Source organism: Zonotrichia albicollis, chromosome 3 (genome assembly GCF_047830755.1).
Source record: "Zonotrichia albicollis isolate bZonAlb1 chromosome 3, bZonAlb1.hap1, whole genome shotgun sequence".
NCBI classification, from domain to species: domain Eukaryota; kingdom Metazoa; phylum Chordata; class Aves; order Passeriformes; family Passerellidae; genus Zonotrichia; species Zonotrichia albicollis.
In genome coordinates, this window is record NC_133821.1 from 15,065,802 (window position 1) to 15,085,801 (window position 20,000).

General features: G+C 50.3%; 1 protein-coding gene across 1 annotated transcript in view; it reads left to right on the forward strand.

Moving 5' to 3' along the window:
* The first annotated feature begins 353 nt into the window (after window positions 1–353).
* The window catches only part of ITPKB (inositol-trisphosphate 3-kinase B), a 75,613-nt gene continuing 55,966 nt past the window's right edge, over window positions 354–20,000 (forward strand). Inside the window, exons 1-2 of the mRNA XM_074536802.1 lie at window positions 354–776; window positions 2,154–3,228. Of these exons, the coding sequence (XP_074392903.1) occupies window positions 2,311–3,228 (918 nt within the window). The 5' untranslated portion in view covers window positions 354–776; window positions 2,154–2,310. The remainder of the gene's footprint in view (window positions 777–2,153; window positions 3,229–20,000) is intronic.

Here is a 20,000-nt window from a genome sequence, read left to right on the forward strand (position 1 = left end):
GCTGCGCGCCGCTGGCGCTGCCGGCACCACCCTTTGCCTTGACCGCCGTGCCCGGGGAGGGCTCCGGTGGCCGGCAGCGCTGGGGATGCGGAGGAGAACCGGGGGATGCGGAGGCGAGCCGGGGATGCCCCCCCGGTGCCGGGGCTGACCCGGGGCTCTGCCGGGCCCGCACCGCACGCCGCGGCCGCGGGTGGAAAATGCCTTGTGTGTCTTGAAGCCACAGCCCAGCCACCAAAGCACGGCGACGGTGTTGTTTTTTTTTTTTTTCTTAGTTAACAATGGAAACTTTTTTTTTTTTTCAGTATTTCCCTCCAGCCCGAGCCGAGCGAGAAGAGAAAAAAAAAAAAAACTTGTTCCGCTGAGTTCAACCCCAGACAGACTCACAACTTCCTTCCTGCTCTCCTACCCCCCTCCCTCCGCTCTCCTCCTCCTCCTCGGCGCTCCTCTCCCTCTCCTCCTCCTCCTCCTCCTCCTGCTCCTGCTTTCTCCGCCTTTCCAGCCGCACCGGGAGCGGGCGCCGGGGCCGCGGCGCGGAGCTGCCCGGAGCCGCTCGGAGCGCGGAGCCGCCCGGAGCGCGGAGCCTCGGCCGCCGCGGCGCGGAGGGGCAGAGCCCGGAGCGGCCGGCCCGCCCCGGGGCGAGGAGAGGCGCTCGGGGCCGCGGAGTGAGCGGGCGGGAGTCCCGGCAGCCCCGCGGCGATGGTTTCGGCAGCGCCCCGCGGCCGCCGGCGGGCGCTGCCGGGCGGCGCGCACTGAGGCGGGCGCGGATCCCGACCCAGGTAAGAGCGGTGAGGGGGAAAGGCGAGGGGGTCGCGGCCGCCCCTCCGCCCGGGGATGTCCGGCAGCAGCCCCGGGGCGGTGCGGGGGCCAGCAGGGCCCCGCGGAGAGGAAGGGGCGAGCTGGGGGCAGGCAGAGGGGCCGGGTGGTGCCCCGGGCTGTCCCACAGCCGAAGTGTGGCCGAGCACCTTGTGCCGGTGCTCGCTTGGGCAGCCGAGCCCGAGTGCTGGGAGCTGTGCCGGAGATCCCTGCAAAGAGCGGCTGTCCGCGCTGCTGGGCTCTGCTGAGCCTCGCAATGCCTGCAAGCAGTGCCTGGAGGGATGGGAAGCCCTTTGGTCACACCGCCTGCTGGGACTGCGCTTGGGCTTGAGGGCATTTACCTGCCAGGAGCCTCACAGGGATACCGCTGATAGCATCGCACACGAGTGCTTCCAGAGGCGTGTACACCCATAGCCGGAGTTAGCGCACTGTGTGTAAACAAGTTTGTACTCTCATGTGGGCAGTGTGTTTGTGCAGATCTCAGGAGCGCCCATGCCCCGGCATGGGATGGGGACTGCAGCTCCAGGGCACATGGAGCAAACAGGAGGTGACGGAAAGCACAGTGACACGAACAGGGACACAGAGAGCCACCTCCGAAAGCAGAGCCTCTCTCACGTGTGTACATAGTCACACACTCGGCAGAGCAAACAGCACTGCACATCTCTGCATGTGGGGTCTGGGCTGTGACTTGGAGGCATTTGCAGCCTTGCAGTGTCCCGGACAGCGGATGTGCGCAGGGAAGGCACATTTAGCCAGGGCATTCATGAAGATGTGCAAGACCGTGTTGTTGCACATGGTAATTTAGGAGACTAACTGGAGATGTGACCCTGTACCATAGAAAGCAGTGCAAGCAGGGAGTCGTCCCATGTATCACGTAACATAAATCCATTCCTGAGACTTGGTCTTGCTATAGGTGATAGACTGAAGGGTGGCAAATTAAAGTTGTTTGCAGTTTTTTATCTTCCTTTAGAAAATGCCAGGTTTTGGGGCGAGCACTTGAAAGCTGCCAACTTTCAGTTCTCACCAGTTCACCATAATTCTCTTATTCTGTTGTGGGAATGGGTGCTGGCTGTGTGTCCTCTCGGACACTGCTGTGTCGACAGGCAACCTGGAGAGGGGGCAGGGAAGGCAGGGAAGAGGGGAAACAGCCGCAAACCTGACTTCCCTTTCCCTCAGATCCTTGTGACGGCTGGCCCGTGTCCCCACGGGTGGCACACTGGGCATGCATGCAGGTGGGAGGGACGCACAGGAAAGGAAGAGTCTGGCACTCTCTGTGTGCCCAACTGCATGGTGAGCTGAGGGAGGGCACAGAACTACTCTCACTGCTTCTCTCTCCTCAGCTGTCCCGTTTTATGGAGCTGCGGGCCAGCGGGGCCAGCCCAGCTCCCCGTTCTCCTGCTGGCCATGCTGCTGCTCCCGTCGTGCCGAGAGCCCCGCAGAGCCTGAGCGCCGAGGCGGCAGTGGCGACGGCCCCCCTGTGCTCCCCGGCTGACTACTATGGCCGTGTACTGCTATGCGCTCAATAGCTTGGTGATGATGAATAGCAACAGCGAGGTGACCAGCGGCGGGAGCAAGACGCCGCCTCCTCCCGGACAAGTGCTGCCCAGGGGTCCGGAGACGCCCGGCGGCTGCCGCTCGCTCCCCGTCTTCAGCCCGGCCCCGGTGCCGCCCCGCTCTCCGCGCTGCGGGCCCGCTTTCCTCTTCCCGCTGCCTGAGGAGCCCCTGAGGCAGCCGGGCAGCCCCGGCGGGCGGCGGGGCAGCCGCGGCGAGGAGGGACAGCCAGGGCCGCCCATGGCACGGCAGCTCCAGCGGGAGCTGCACAACGTGCAGGTGAACCAGAAAGTGGGGCTCTTCGAGGCACACATCCAGGCGCACAGCTCCGCCGCCCAGCCGCCCCGCAGCCCCCGGCTGGCCCGGCCCCGTCCGGCCAGCCCCACCGCGGCACCGGCGCTGGCACTCGGGACTGCACCCCGGCCCCGAGCCCTCGGGGAGAGCGAGGCCCCCGATGCTGGTGGGGAGCAGCTTTGTGTGAGCGCTGCAGAGCCCGCCAGGAGGCCAGGGATGGCGGTGGGGCTGGCAGACAGCAGCAGCAACCCCCTGGAGCAGTGCGGGCCTGACGCAGCACGGCAGGAGGAGGTGGTGGTGGTTCCCACAGGACTGAAGGGGCAGCACCCAGCCGTGGGTGGGAGCATCCCTGCCGTCATTGTCACAGACCTGGGGGGCCCGGAGGAGGAGGCGGGCGCCGTGCCCCCTGGCAGCCTGCCCGTCCGGAAGCTCTCATCGTCCTCTGCGTCTTCCACTGGCTTCTCCTCGTCCTGGGAGGAGTCTGAGGAGGACATCTCCAGCGACCCCGAGCGCACCCTGGACCAGACCCCCGCCTTCCTGCAGACCCTGGACCAGCAGAAACCCCGAGTGGTGAGTCCTGCAGCAGCCCTGGGCAGGGGGTGAAGGGTGGCGGCGTCCCTGCTCCAAGGCACGGCTGCAGCAGCAGGGCACGAGTCTGCTGCAGCAGAGTTCTGCAGAGAAACTTTACACTTGCTCAGTGGTGCTCGCTTTTCCTCACACGAAAAGCTTCCAGACTGGGAAGAGGGGTTCCTAGCCGGAAAATCCTCTCACAAGAGAGTAGTGGTACCTGTTCCATTGTGCACAGTCCTTGCAGAGCTTCCCTGGTGCTGCAAAGCTGCCTGCCAGCATGCTTAAAATACATCCATGGACTGCAGCCTTCTGCTGACATGTGGTTACGAGCCTCAGTTTTTCCTCAGCACAGCTTCCCTGGGTGCTGGAGGTTTCCCATGGTTTACATGAGCCTGAGGGAGAATTTGTTTCCTCCCTGGAGTTGAAACTGTGTGGGCCAACTGTCTGTTCAGGTTTACAGTGATGCCCATCACCACAATTTCACACAGAAGCAAAATGCTCTAGAAATTCTGGTAATTCCTCTTTTGAATAATACTTCTTGGTTGTGGGGTATCTTATATTTCAGGTAAGCATATTTTTATTAGGTATTTATATTAAGTTCATTTGTTTCAGGATCTTTGTTGTGGAGCTGGTTGTGAGACTTAAGGCGAGAGAAATCATCGCCTTAGTTGATTTGTGCTTCCCTTAGAGAAGAAAGGTCTCCTCAGAGAGGAGAGCTCTGAGGCATTCTCCAAAGGCATGAGACAGTCATGGGATTTGTTGTGTCACTAGGGGAGTTCATTGCATGTGTGAGTGCATCACACAGAGCCTGCTTTGCTCTGAGCTGTTACACCACTTGTCCAGAGGGCTTTGAACCACTTTAACCCAGAGCAGGGCACCCATCACGAGGCTCTCCCGCCAGCACATGGTCTCTGCTCCCATCCAGCTCTGAGACATTCCATTGATTTGAGCCCAGCACTGAAGCATCCCAGTGAATCCTTGAAACATACCGGACAACCCAGTGGCTCCTTAGTTTAAAGAGTTTAACAAAGGCTCATGAACTTTCAATGGTGTATTTCACTATGTTTAATTTCCTGTAGACCCATGGTGGTGAAACTCCTGCTAAATGCAATGACACAAGGAAAACTAGTGCAGGGAAACATCTAAGTGAAGGCATCAAACTTGGAAGAACTGAGACTGTGGTTTGTAAAACACTCAGCAGGCTGGAATAAGTATCTTTTCTTTTGCACTCCTTTTGTCCTATTCCAAGAATTCAGGCTTGGTTCCGCTCAGGATGGAGCAGCAGCTGAGTAAAAGCAGTTAGCAAAGTTATGAGCCTGTAGTTCATCGTGTTTGCAGACAGTTTTGTATTTTGGGGCTCTCAGCTGATGAATCAGCTTGTTCCCTTTGGGAGCTGCTACAATCCCTCTGCTGATTAAATTCTGCTGGTTTTATGTGCATGAGCTGTAGTAATCTCTGCTCCATTCTCTGCACTGATGACTGTTCCTGGTGCCAGATCCCACTGATCTGCTGCTGCAAACAGTTCATTGATGGGCAGAAGCATGCCTGATGCTCCTGTGGAAAGCTTCCTGGAGCCTCAGGCTGACTCTGCACCACCTCCCGTGGCCTCCCTGAGCTCAGCCAGGCCAATGGCTCAGCAGTGAACAGGCAAGGCTCATTTGTATTGCTAAAAGCTCTGCGTGAGAGAGAGCTCAGATCAGCTCTAACTGCTGGGCTCCATGGGGACTGCTCAGGCTAAAGGAGATGAAGATGTGGTCCAAAATGTGTCAGGCAGCCTAAGGAGGTGCACTTGATTTTGTGTTTCAGTGCTGGAGTCCCAGCAGGGGCAGCAAGGCTAATTTACAGTGATACTTTCCACTGGGCTCCACGGGTCCCATGCAGGGCTGATCACTGACTTTGGCAGGTTATAGTCAACTTCTCAGCAGGATCATGTGCAAATGCCCAGTAATTCAAAATTGATTTCGTATAAATAACACCCAGCTTTGTGTACTGGTTGGCAGCATCTTGTAAATCCATAACGCCAGCAGAAGGCAGCTACTGAGGCAGTGTCAGGTTGCACACTCATTTGTTTTCATGAACTCACTGTTTCCTTTCAACAACGCACACGGTCTGGAAATGAGTTGTGTAATGAGGGAGAATGTGTGAGAAGCTCTCTCCACAACTCGTGCTTTTAGTCAAATCCTGGGAGATCTCAACCCAGAGATACCAAGGTGCCTCTGGGTGGGTTGAGTAGATAAAGGCAGGGCAGGCAGAGAGCCCTGCTGGCACAGGAGAGCCTCCTGTTCTACCTGCAGGAGAGGTAATGAGGAGTGGCAGGAAAGCAGTTCCTGCTGCAGATACAGTCTGTGCTGCACATCTCACATAGCCTGTTTACAGATTTGATAAACAGCAGGCCTGCTCCTGCCCTTCCTTTCTGGAGGCTGTCTGCTTTAGCAAATCTGTTAGGGATGTCCGGCGGTGTGTTGTGGTTCCTCCTGACATCCCGGGGAAAGAGGCACATCCCTCCGGCTGGCATGGACTCGTCCTCCACTTGTGCTGCAGGTAGGAAACTTTGTTTGTGTTCAGGCCTGAAAACTGGCCAGTAAGAAAATCGTGTTGCCAAGTGCAAGGGAAGGAGGCATTGTGGCCACATTTTTGGGCGCTGTGACCCGGAGCAGCTCTGTGAGTGAAACGGGCTCTGTGTCTGTTTGTTGAAGCAGTTTGCTCAGGGCTGTCCCTGTCCCTGCACAGCACCAGGGGACAGTGACCCTGCCATGCTGGTTGCAGACTTGTCAAGTGCAGTGACAGTAAGAGCAAGGTGACGTTTTGCTGTTTAATTGCAAATCCACTTAAGGTCTGAGTAAACTTCCACGTAAGGGCTTTGCAGCTGTGGCTTTCCCCGGGCTGTGGGCTGCTGCCGGAGAAACCCCACGCTTGTTTGTTGATGGTTTCAGAGACACTCGAGCGATTGCACCTCTGGGGCTGTGTGGGAGGGACGGGCTGTCCGGGCAGCACCTTGGCATGGGGACACTGTGGTTTGGAAATCCCACAGGGGAGCACTCTGTGCACACCAACATGGGCAGTTTGGGTGAGGAGCTGACCTGAGGCCTTAGGAGATTTCGCACCTAAAACAAGATACCTTCTAGCTGTGACTCCCACTGACTTCTCGACTTTAAAAATAGCAGAGTGTGAGCTTTGCCATTCTGGGGGCTCTGTTGGCTCTTCCCAAGGATGTACTCTGCAGCAGGAGACTTGTCCCACTCTTGCAGCTTGGCTGCGCCCCTTCAGCAAAAGCCGTTCCAAAGCTGGTCATTAGTGAGTCCTTGTCATTGACCTAAATTCCCCAGTTTGTCAGCTTCTCCAAAAGTGGAGACAAAGCAACAGACAAGTGGGGGGAAAGGCAGGAGCTGTGCAAGCAAGCACGTACTATAGAAAAATAATGGCATGTTGGGGGGGAAGGAACCCCTTCCTGGAAAATCAGTGCAAGACACTGGAGCGTTCCTCTTCCTGGCTTTCCCACAGCTGCTGTGGAAGCACAAGGATGTACAGCAGAATAGTAATCAAGGGACTTGGTGCTCTGTGAAACTTCTGCTCCCTTCAGCAGGCTGAGTAGATTTCTCAGAATAAGAGACTTCCATTAACCTGTGCGAGATGGCAAGGACTTTTGGAAAAACCTAACAGCACTGCTGATGACAGGCATTCTTTTAATTGATTTATTTGTTTGACTCACAATGGCTGTTAATGCAGTCCTGAAAGCAGCCAAGTTTAGATAGGGTTAGTGTCAGCCAAGGGCCTCTGGGACCTTTGCTTATTTCTCTTTGAGATGATCCAAGGCATAAGCTGACAACAGGAGTCCTGATTTGTTCCTATAAAAATCAATCAAATTAAATGTGCTTTCATTCCCTTTCCAAGCTGTCTCTGTGATCAGGAAGTCTCCCCGTAACAGAAATCATGACCACATGGCTATGGTGATACATGCAAGCCCTGTGAATATATATCTTTATGCCAAGTGTGTTTATGTGTTTCACTCCTTACTCCCACTGTGTTTGTCTTAAAAGCTCCTGAGCTTATGAGCCTGTGAGTGGTATCTCTGATTTAGTATCAATATAATGCCTGTGAGTGGTATCTCTGATTTAGTATCAATGCCTGGTGTGTTAGAGCCCTGCTGGCTCACTCAGAAGAGTGACTGTTCTTTTAGCAGTGCACATCATTGAAAGGGAAGATGCTCAGCACACCTGGTAAGGGATGGAGTCTCCCTGCTGCAGGAAGAGCAGCGGGGAGAGGGGAATGAGGTGGGCAGGTGTGTGTTTCCCCTTTCAGAGCAGCAGGCTCAGCAGGCCTGGCAGCACGGTGTGTTCTGGGATGGAATGGGGACACCCCGCTGCTCACCGGGCTGGGCAGAGCTTCAGGCTCTTTGTGGATATGGAGCCTGTGCACCCAGGGACTCCACAAAGCACCACTCCCTATTCCACAGCTAATCCTCTACCTGCTCATGTCACCTGCTCAGGGAATAAGCAGCTTTTTATGGGCTCCCACCCACGGAGGCCAAGGGAAGATGCTGCCATAACCCAGTGAGAGACATATGGTGCTGCTTCAAGTCTGTTTTCATCAGCACTTTTAGGCTCATTGGGAAAGGTTTCTTCTCTATGCACATTCTCCATGATTGACAGGGCAGGAATTGCATGGCACATAGCAGATCCTTTTCATAGAGGAGCTCACTTGCTAGCACAGCTGCTGTCTCTTGCATATTTTTTTATTTTGTTTCTCGAAAAAAAAATTCATGCTGAAAGCGTCCATGAAAGTAGCAAAATAAACCTCCCCCCGTACTTCTGAGGTGCAGGAAGCACAAACATCAGGCCCATCATCCTTAGGGTCCCCAGCTCTGGAAGGAGCCAGATTTCCTCCTCTTCTGTTGGGAATTGCAGGATGCCAGGAGCTTGCCTGTTTGGATCCTTTGGATGGAAAACTGAACGTCCGCAGAGAGAATTTCATGGATCAGTGGAAACTTCAGAGTTTTGTCTTCACCTTTTTAGAGGCTTGCAATGACAAAACCCAAACTGTAGTCAGCACCTGTCTCATGTTTTCCATATGATTTCTGTAATATGTCAGGACAGATTTGCATGTGAAGAAAACATTTAGTGCAGCACTGAGCTCTCACGTGCCATGTGATGGCTGAGCTCATGTTTTCTTTACATGTAATTCTGTTCTAGCTCACTACAGCAATAATGGCATCTATGGATGACACTAAATGTTGCTTCAGCTAAGCTTAGTCTTCTGTAATGGTTGAAGATTATTTTGTTTATACCAGTAGGTAAATTTGTGCAGTAAATTTGACCTGCTTTCTTCCAATGAAGCCCAGCCAAGCTTTCTAAGAAAGATATGTTAGTATTTAACAGACAGTGAAAACTAAATGTTAACATTTTCAAATCACTGAGTAACTTTGCAGCTAATCCCTTTTCTTAAATGTGACTTTTTGGGGATTGCTGGCTCCCACACTTGCTGTGTCACTTGAAATGGCCCTTTTATGGCATTCATCTTGCTTAGCCTTGCTGGGTGTCTCCTCAGGCATCCTAAGTTTCTCCTAATGTAGCTTTCTTCTCCCTTACTCTAATGGGATGTTGACAGCCAGCCCAAGAGTTTGCCTTGAGACAGAGGAATCTGTTTCTGAATCTCTTCTATAAAATTTATTGGAATTTCATTTTTTTCCTACACATAAAAACCCAGGTCATGCATAACCTGCACAACAGCTCCAAGTAGTTCAGAAAGCTGATTCAGTCTGATACCAGCCTCAAAGGCAAGTGCCTGTGGCTGGCTTTTAAATCAGTGTTTGGGCAGCAAAATTCAACTTGCTCTGTAACAGGATGCTCATCCAGCAGTGCCTTTCAGCATGAATTGGTGCAGGTACATTCTGAAGTTGGGGGTCTCCAGCTGCAAGGTTGTCTTTTCAGCCATGAAAAGAAAGAAGTGATTTTTCTTTTTCTTTCTTTTTCTTTTTTTTTTTTTTGTAGTGAAGAAAGTTCTTTTCATTAATGGCATGGGAAAAGGGACAAGCCAGCAGAAGGAATTCAGTTCTTCTTTTGGATGTAAGATTTATTGCTGGTCAAAACACAAGGATTGCTTTTGGAAGGAGAAGCTAGGGGGTAAAACAACAAGTGCTTAGCACTTACAACTACTTCTTGTAAGCAGTACAGTGTAGTATCTGATCAGTGCTACACAACAGGAACTTCATTAGCATTCTGCACTGTTGTGGTTTTAAGTAATAGTAAAGCATCCCTCGTCTCTGTGAAAGACAGAGATGTGCTCAGGAGGGACATGCCTGCAGACATTTTAATGAGCTAGATTCAAAGGGCAGGATCAGGTTGTCTCTTCACTGTTTGCTTCACACCCTTGATTTGCAGAGATGTCAGCACTCGGGGCTGCTGTGGCGTGGACCTTGCTGAACTGATGTGAGTTTTCCCCAGGGTTTCATCCTTGACTTTCAGTCTTGTACTTGAGGTTTGGACAATGGGTTCCTGTACTGTGCAAAGCAGAGGGAGGTCTCACGGGGCCTGCAGTCTTTGCTGTCACAAAGCTCCCTGTGAGACACAGCCAGGATGAGGACCAGTGTATCTACACCAGGAGTGACCAGCACGACGTTTTGGTGGAATTGCCACGGCGAGGAGATGACACAACTCTTCCCTCCCACTCCACCAGCATTTGCAGAAGGGGCTGTTTAGCAAGGGCTGAGCAATGGCAGCACCTACCTTCAGCCTCAGCTCCTCCTCCTCCCCCTTCGCTTCCTGTCCCTTTGCCCTTGCTTGGGCAATTCATCTGCAGCGAGATAGAATCAAAGAACCCTCTTCCTTTGCTAAACAATTTGCTCCTTTTGTTAGGGTCAGATAAAACGCTGATAAAAGCTGTTGCAGGAGCATGCTGCAGGTTTGGCCCTTGATCGTTTGTGCTCACTCCTGCAGGTATCCAGTTACATCTTGTGGTAAATCCAACCTTCAGCTGAATTAATGAACCAGAGGTGCAGGTTCACAGGTACAGTGCCTCAGAGCCTCTGCAGACAGGAGGTTTGTACATGGAAAGTTCTGCAGGGAGCCTTTTTGGAAGCTGCATTTTAGGGTTGGGTGTTTTTCTCTTGTTTCTTGCTCAACAGTCTCTGATCCCTGCCACTCTGGAGAAGGGCAGGAGCCAAGGCTGGCCTCCAGCTCACCACTGAGCCTTGCTGGTTGCAAACCTGCATTTTGGGAAGGCGTAGGAATAGTTTTTACCCCATTGAGCTAAACGCATTCAAAACATTTTCATGAAAGGAGAATTTAAGTACAAGCCCAGGGGTACCTCTCAAAAGAGAGGAGAGCAGGGCTCCAAGAAGGGGTGGGAGTGAGGAGGAGGTGAGCAGGCTCCTTCTCACCATGTGGACAATAGGACTTGCTTTGCTGGCAGCTGCAATCTCCCTTAGTTATCCAGGGGTATCCTCCCACAGAGCAGCCACTTGGAGAATTAGCAACGTGTCCAAATGCAATATGGTTGCTATTATGGGTAATATATATTTAACACTCTGCAGGGACCATTTAAACCTGCATCTGCAGGAAGGGGAAAAAAGTCAGGTTTGCTTTCTTGGCAGAGTGCAGATCAGAGAGTCCAATCTGTAATGTCTCTTGGTATGTTTTATGTGGGTGGGTTTTGTTAAATTACAGGCAAAGTTATTGCACCCCTAGGCTACTCACATTAAATGCTTCTCCAATTTTAGCAACATTCTTTCCAGGCTCAGCTACATTTGTTTTTGTCTTCTCTATGGCAATTGATGAGCTCAGTCTGAAATGTATAACTCCACGGGATCTCCTTTATATATTTCTTCCCCAGCTGTAGCTGAATCCGTGCAGTGTAATCCAATGACTTGTTGTAATGCCTAATGCTTTCTTTAATACATTCCAGATTAAAGGAGTCAGCAAAGTTTACATATCCAAAGTAATAAATTTAAACAATAATAATGGCAAATCCAAAACCATGGTTATATCTTGAAAATGCTGGGCTTTTTTTTTTTCCCCTCGTATCTTTTCTGGTCTGGCTAAAGTCTGTTTTTAGGAAACTGAACAGGACAGATAAAAGATGATGAGACAAACAACTTAATCCCTTAATAATGTCAAGTGGAAAATCCAACAACAGATTGGCAAGAAACTGTAATAACAACTGCTAAGTGACCCTTACTGAGGACTAAAGAACTGGTTTTAAAGGCTGAACTTGGGACATAATTAGAGATGAGCCTGAATCAGTGCCCATAGGCTCAAATATTTCTTTGAACTCTGAAATGGAGCCAGATATTTTTTATTTTTTTTTGTCCATGCCTGTACAGCATCATCTTAGCTGCGCTGAGGCCAGCTCAGCATCACCTCATACCTTGTACTGCCCTGGGTACCCACACTAAATGACCATGAGCAATCTCAGGGTGGAATTCCCACCTCTGGGAGCTGTTGCAGATGGAGTATGGGGTACCAGCTAGTGTGCAAAGGAGGGATGGGCAGTGCCTCCAAGTGGGAGGAGAGGAGATGAGCATTCCTGCACTGCCCTTTCAGTCCCACCATCTCATTGCGCCCTTGCCAGGGACCCCTAAACTCTAAATAGTCTTGGGCTGCCATTCATAGATAGACCTTGGAAGCAAGGGAGGTGGTCACAGGAGTGGGAGGCACTTGGAGCTGTAATTGCCAGAGCAGCTTCAGAAAGAGCTTCAGAAAAGTTATTATCTCTCCTTGGAGCCAGATTTTCTTAGAGCTGACAGCCCTCCACCCTGGGGTTCCTGGGAGGAATGTCTTGCTGGGGTGGAGACCAGGCCTGCCAGAAAGGAAACAAAGCAAAGAGATTTTAGAATGGTGGCTTATCTCTATCCACCTGAATTACTGGTGTATTTTAAAAGAATATGGGAAAAAATGATTGTTTGAAAAAGCCTTGACAAGTGTACTCTCCCAGCTCCATTGTTTTAACCTTCTCCTAGGAATTTGTGTATAAAATGTTCTCAATTCAGTTTATCTCTGCTTGACAAATCCTGTGTTTCCCTTCCGTGCTTTTAGTGGAGTGGGAACTAACCTTGATCTTTTTGCAAAGTAAACAGAAGCTGGATGTCACATTCCCACCTTCACACACAAACACTGCGTGTGACAGCTTTTGAGCAAGATGCACAATCACTGACAGAAAAATTGTGTAAAATTCATATTCAAGATGAGAAAAGCAGCTCCAAATTGAGCCAGGCTCTCAGAGGATGGAGCAGTTGGTGTTGTCTGGCTCTCTTGGGAGCCACCTTGCTCAGCAGGTTAAAATAAAAGGTCTGAAGCCAGGGCTGCAGCTCAGCTCCTCCATTAGCAGCCCCTCATCTGTGTCTCATCTTGAGGAGAAAAGGCTTGGCCTCTCTGCTCAGGTCTCTGTTTCCTCATGTTGCCCTGTGTTGCTGGAATGGCTTTTCTGAGCCAAGGGAAGCAGCAGGGGAGTCCAGGTGGTCACGAGTGACCAAAACATCGCCCAGAGGCTGGGCTGGTAATGAGAGGGAAATGCAGAGGATGCCACCTAGTCTGTTATTGTCCTCCCCACATCATCCATCCCAACCAACTCTGGTATTTGGGTTTTGAGCATTTGGGCGGCTCAGGAGGCAGATCCAGATTCCAGGTTTGTTCCTGTGGATGGGAACCCTTCCCAGAAGAGAGAAGGGAGAAGGCTCAGAGGAGCCTGTTTAATATAGGCTGATCTCATGCTTGAGCATACGCAGGAGCTGACCTTTCAGTGCTGAAATAAGAAGTGATGGGAATAGAATAAATCACAGGCTTGAGAGAAAAGCCAAGGAGCTCAGAGATGCTCCTCAGGAGAAGGAATCAAGGTAGGGAGGCTGAGAGCCACAGAAGGGCCAAATGACAGATTCAAAAAAGCAATCTTTCAGCACTGAGTTTGATGGATCTTTGCAGAGCCAAGGCTGTTGAGATGAGAAATGGGGATATGGTGAGATGAGACCAAAAAGTGAATTTTGTTTGGGTGGATAGGCTGGAAAGACTCTCTTAGGGATGCTATCCTGAAAAAAATCTGCGAGACCTACAGATAGGTTGGATGTGAGGACTGAAAGAGATCCAAGTTTTCCACTTTCTTAAGGTCTCAGGGTAGTAGCAAAACGTGCACAACTGGGATCAGTAACATTTACACTTGCACTGCAAAGGCAAAAATTGTTCTGTGAATCGCCAGGCTACGAAGAATCAAACCTCTACATTGCATTGCAAGCCTCAGAGCTTTCATGTCTTGACTGAATCCAAATCTAAATTTTCTGTCACCTTGATAGGAGACAGCTCCATGGTGCATCCACTTCACCTTCAGGGGCCTGGCTTTGAATGCAAGATTTTTCCAAGAGAACCAAAACTCCAAGCACTCTCCTCACACCTGGAAGCCACAGTCTGGTGAGGATCTCCTGTGTGGTGGCCTCTGTTGGAGCCCAGCTCCCTGTTCAGCCTCAGGAGAGGCTCAGAGCTTTTTCAGAGCCCATCACTGCCTGGACAGAGGCTGGGGCTTGCCCTCCTCTTCCTCCTCTTCCTCCTCTGTGTCTCCAGGGCAGCCAGAGCCTCAGAGCCAGACAAACCCTGGCAGGACAGGGGATTGTAGGAGCTGGCTGGATCTGGAAAAGCAGTTTTTTGGCAGAGAATAGATTTTCCAGCAAATGTCAGGGGAGAGGGGGAGTCAAAATGATTCACAAATTCAAACACATTTTCTGAATAGTTCTGGCCCAGAAAAAAAAATACAGAGGTGGGGGAAGAAGGAGGGATGTTAAAAATAGCAGTGCATGTCATTCTGACACTTTCAGAATGAACTGTTTCATTTTGGGGATGGTTTGTTTATGTTTTGCAAGTACTTGAAATGTAGATTTGATTCAAAAGGGCATTTTTCACTTAAAAGTTGACCTCACCACTAAAACACATTGAAAGAAGAGAAGAGAAAAGGATTTTTAGGACTTTCATAACCCAAAATGAAACACCTCCTTTTGCTCTGGCTCCAGATGGGACACTGTGGAGTTTTCCTTTCACAGCCCCATGATCTTGTGTCCAGCCCAACCTGAACATTTCCTCTCCCCCAGTTTCTTGACTGAGCTCTGGTGTTAAAAAATAAATCCAGCTCCCACGCTGGCCAATCCTTAAGTCTAATGCCATGGAGCAAGTACTTTAGTTTATTCTGAGGTCAACCACACATTGCTGTGATTCAGACTGAAACCTGTGGTATCAAATTAATAAGAGCTGTAGGTTTTGTAGATAACTGGCATCTTCCCCAGAAGATGCACTGTCGAACCTCATTTAGAAAAATAACCCAAACTCCCGAGGCCCTGAGATCTGATCTAGAAATCTTCTGAGAAGCCAGAGTGTGCAGACAGCTGAATGACAGACTTTCACTCCCCTGACACTCATACTGGTCTCATTCAAGTGATTCATTAAAGGAAAATGAGCAAATAGCTGGTAATCACTTTGCTGTAGCCCAAACGTGCTGTGCCACAGAGTTTCCCCAAGCACGTGTTTGCTGCACCATGAGCCATAGCTGAGTTTACTGCTCCCTGCTGTGTTTTCTGCCTGGCTGAGACACTTTGTGCCATCTCCTCATCCCTTGGTGACTGAGTGGAGCCTCCTTTGCTGAAGTTTACCTGCACTGTCTCCTGAGCCCTTCCTCTCCATGCCTTGGGAGGCTTTGGGCACAAAGGAGGGGAGAGCATGGATGCTACAGTGTGGGATGGCAAACTTCTTAACATCAGCCCCTTTGGGGCAGGGGCTATAGGAAAGATCTTTTCCATTCATGGGAAAATCCTGGGTTTCACCTGAAACAGGCAGATTTGTAAGGAATTTCTGGCCTGCTGTGATTTGAGTGTTACTGGAAGATGGATCTCATAATGTGGATATTTTTGTGGTAGAGGAGAGGGGCTGGCAGAGGCTGTACTCCCTTCTGGGATAGCTCTGATACTTTCTGTGGTGGCTCAGGGTCCCCCAGCAGTGCAGAGGGCAGGGATCAGTGCCTGTAGCAGGATGAGGAGTCAAGGCCAATGAGTGCATCAGCAATGCAATTCCCTCCATCATGCATTTACTGTTCAAACACTGCCAACTCAAGCTCTCCCAGAAAACAATAAGGATTGCCTTAAAAACTACCAAAAGTTTCAAGGTTTTTGGAAGTGCTGGGCTCATTTGATTGTTTTCCTGGTTTCCATGCCTATTAAGTCACACTCAGGACAATTTTTCAATCTGTTCTCTGCGAGGCAGAAGCCAAGAAATGTACTTTTGAAAAAAACCTGAAAACTCAGAGTCTCAGCTACCTGATGATGCCCGAGCTGGGGGCTGTGAGGACAGGGGAGAGCTCATGTCAGAGCTGCAGGAGTGGGCAAAGGGCTTGCTGAAGGAGCTGATTCTCTGGGCTGAATGGAAAGAAAGGCCAGGAGGGCAGAGCGTGTAAGCCGATTCTGCCTGCCCAGAACAATCGGGGAACGCCAGCGCTCCCTCCCCGCCCCAGCCGAAACAAGCAGCCCATACACAGCTAAAGCAAAGTCTGCCTTCCTGTTTGTATGCCTGTCGTGAGGCCTGGGAGGGCAGCTGGTGTTTGGCTCCTGCATCCCCACCAAAACCCAAAGTCCTCTCTCACCCTGCTGAATGCACAGGCAGGGATGCAGGAGGAGATACAGGCAGTCACTGAAGAGCACGGACCATGCAAACTGCACAAGAGGGCTCACACTCCTTCCCTGTTATAGTTTATATAAAACACAGTTTGAAAACTAATTACTTTTTCTAGAAGTGATTCACAGGTCTTTGACACAAGCAGCTGCCAGGAGATGGGAGTACAGCTTTGATTATGTTAGTGAAGAGGGAGCGACTTTCGGAGTGAGCAACTGCATTTGGACAGTCTGTGGAAGGTTGTATACATCTTTCAGCAAGGAATCTTAGGCTGTGATAGGTCCCAGAAAATACCAGGCAAGGTTGCTGAACCTTCCCAAACCACCTTGTCATTGAATGGTGCAGAGGTGCTGTGTGAAGTGAAGCCAAGCATTCTCCAGCAGCTCTAATGGTGTTTGGATTTCAATTTACTCTCATCAGATACGCTGACATGTTCCCCAGTTTGCCTCTTGAATTAAGAGGCTGCAGTGTTCATTTTCCCCCTTTCCAGCTGACAGGAATGTGTCCTTGCTCCTCCATGTGGAGGAAAGCAAGTATATTCTTCTTTTTAACATGCCCTTAGAGCTATTACACATTTAAAGGGAATTAATCCTCAGAGCAAAGGCCAGGACACCTATGGAAAGCTTTTAGTTTGTTTATTTGAACTGAAATGTGGTTGTGTGTGTGACATTCCAGCTGGTGGGCTGTTCCCAGGTGCTCCATCTGCACTGCAGTGAAATCACACCAGGAGGGCAGCTCTGAAGGGTGCATACAACCTGCAGCTGCTCTTCTGGAGAGCACATGCCTTTGCAAAGCTAGCTAGGACTCCTGATGGCGTAACAAACAGAATTAGAATATTTCCAGGATATAAAATTGAGGGAGGGAAGTGGCTTTGCTGGCTATTGTCGGAAAACAGAGGTTTGCATAACAGCAACATTTTCCATACTCTGTGCAATGAGGTTCCTTGCTTGGGAATGAAATTGCAAGTCAGTTTTAGACAGCGTGGCCAGCTGTAACGTAGCACACATTGCAACACACATGCTGAATGTTATTACTTGGTGTGTCAGTGTTTATTGAAGCTAGTGGGGATTTGAGAAACAAGCTCTGGCACGGGAAACACTAACAATGTGATGGCACTTAATGTCTCAGAGGGTGTAAGAACTTTGGGGAATAAATTCTCCGAAGACAGAATACTTTAGAAAATACATGCTAATCCCTTTAAAACCCCTAAGACACTTTAATTTTCATATTGGGTGATGATAAGCCACAGATTTCACCACTAATCTAAAAAAGACCCTGTGGTTTTTGGAAAAGCACGGGAGGCTCCAGGTGCAGGTTCAGTGGCAGATTTTGCAGTGGCAGCTCCAGCTGATCTCACTGGAAAGAGTTTATTTGCTGCTGTCTGCTGATCCCTTGCTGTCTTCTTTTGCTACTGCAGGAACCAGGGTCAGCAAACTTGAGCTACACTTCCCTGTCACCTTTATGGAGAAGGTTCAGCACTCTAGAACTTCAATTTAGCTGGAATCTTGAATCAGATTGAGCCAAATCAATTCTGTTGTATCTCTGTTGAGTCTGGTGGGCTTGCACAATGGATAAATTCGATCCAGAGTAAGAAAAACACCAACCACAGATGGCTGAGTTAAGTGCATTGTTTGTATTCATGGCTAGACCATGGAGAGCTGCCCAAATTGCAAAATCCCCCTCCCATCTGGCTCCTTCAGGGCATCTGAAATCACAGCAAGGGGAGACCAGCAACAAAATGTGGCACAAAGCCCGAATTTCCCCTGTGCTCAGAGATGTGGACCTGTTGGCAGTGGTGCAGGGGCTCAGCTCACCAAGTGTGCTGAGCTGGCATCCCAGGGAGCAGAGATGTCACATTGCTGTGCCCTCTGATGGCAGGAAAGTTATAAATACGTTTTTGGAGCAAAAATAGGAAGCATCCACCACAGCTATTTCTGATGACCTAAGAATAAAGTTTAGATTTTGGAGGGGTTTTTTCCCTCTGTTTCTTAGCAGGGCTGCTGAGCTCTCCAGCAGAACAGGAAGTAAGCTGAGGAGCTGTTTGAGTAACCAGGGTCGTCAGATCAATGGAAAAAGCGGTTTGAGTACACTCTGTGAAAGTGCAGTCAACAATTCTGAAATTACTGCAGCTTCTCTTCCTAGGTCAGGGCTCTTGTTCATGCCAAGGGGACTTAACTTACTACTGCTCTTTCTGTAAGCAAACAGAACATTTCATTTTGATGATGTACATAATGTGCACCCAGGGGTGAAGCAGAAAGCTTTCCCTTGGTGTCCTTGGATCAGACTCCAGATGAGTTAGGAGATAATTTGCTCAAGATCCTACGTAATTTTGAGATGTCTGCCATGATATGTAGGAAAAGTAAACTTGCTTTTATTGGGAGTTGGGCATGCAGAGGTCAGAGTAGGTGAGGAGCGAGGAAGAGGTTAAGAGACAACATTTTGCTGTCAAGGAGGAAGATGTACGATTGTCAATCTCAGAATTGAGGCTGATCCTACATTTTAGTGACACTTGCAGCTTCTTTCATGTTTTGCAAGTTCATCTGAGAACTGAATGCATGCCAAATGAATCTTTCAAGGGAAGTGGAGATGGGTTGAAAATATCTCCAGCACAGATAATTCAAAGGAAGTGAAGTTTTCAAAAAAAAACCCATGTGAAATGGCTCTAAGAATCTACCTGTTTTTTCCTGTTTACTTTTTTCTTTTTTCTCTTTCCTCCCCTTAGTCCTACATTTCACCTCTCCTCTGCCATCACATCATTTTTTTTAACCTAGTTGATCTCCCAGAGGCATACAAAGGGTTTTTGGTCCTGTCACATGCTCCAGCTGGAAGTAGAGCACGATTCCTTTCTGACACTGTTTTCTCCAGGCTTCTGTCACGCTGAGCCTCAGACCCTCCCTGCTTTTTCACTGATTGTCTTTTCAGCTGTCCTCCTCTTGCAACAGTCCCGTGGCAGCCAGGCAGAGGCCGGGGCGAGCTGCAGAGCGGAGACCATGGGGTGAGTGCAGGAGCAAGGGGTGCCCGGCGGGATGGGGCGTGGGAGAGCAGGGCCAGCAGAGAGAGAGAGATAAGGCAGGCAGGAAGGGGAAAGGCAGGTGGAAAAGGGAAATGACCACGGGGGCCAGGAAGGACTAAAGAGAATACAAGGGAAGCTGTGAAGCCATCTGGGAATCTGCTCTAGGCACGTGTAAATCCCACGCGTCCTTGGGGCGTCGCAGCGCGCACAGAGCAAAGCAAAGCCGGGCACAGCTGGGATGGCGGCGTGGAGCTGTGTGGGGTGAGCCCCTGGGGTGAGTGGGGACACCTGGGGACGTGTGCTGGTGGCTGTGGGGGCATAGGGAGGTGTGTGGGTGCTCCAAGGTGGGGTGCAGAGGTGGCAGAAGTGACACGGCTCTGCAGGGACTCGCCTGCCTATTGCCGCTCGTTGCTCCTCTTAACAACACTAGAGTTACCTTGAAATAGGCTTACTTGCTTTGCCCCAGCAAAAAACACTGAGTTTTGGGGGTGATGAGGGCTGCCTTTAAGTGGAGGTGAGGATGGAGCGTGGATTATTGTGGAGCAGTGTTCCCTGAGGATGAGGGCAGAGGTTGATGGTGCCGCTTTTATTTGGAGTTGTGTCCAGCTGTGTCAGGTGCTGGGTGCTGGCCAAAGAGCAGGAGGAGAGGAGGGTGCTATGGGGTGGGAAATTTGGGAGAAACTGAGTGCAGAATCTCATCAGGAGATGGGAAAGGAGCAAAGTGAAGGGGAAAATAATGTGAAAAGTTGCATTGTGAAGAAGTAGTGGAAGAAAGCATGTAAGCATCATGCAAGGCTGACATGGCAGAGGTGACACGGCTCTGCAGGGACTCGCCTGCCTATTGCTGCTCGTTGCTCTTCTAGACAACACTGAGGTTCCCTTGAAATAGATTTACTTGCTTTGCCCCAGCAAAAAATACTGAGTTTTGGGGGTGATGAGGGCTGCCTTTAGCTGGAGGTGAGGATGGAGTGTGGATTATTGTGGAGCAGTGTTCCATGAGGATGAGGGCAGAGGTTGATGGCGCCACTTTTATTTGGAGTTGTGTCCAGCTGTGTCAGGTGCTGGCCAAAGAGGAGGAGGAGAGGAGGGTGGTATGGGATGGAGGCAGAATGGGAAGTTTGGGAGAAACT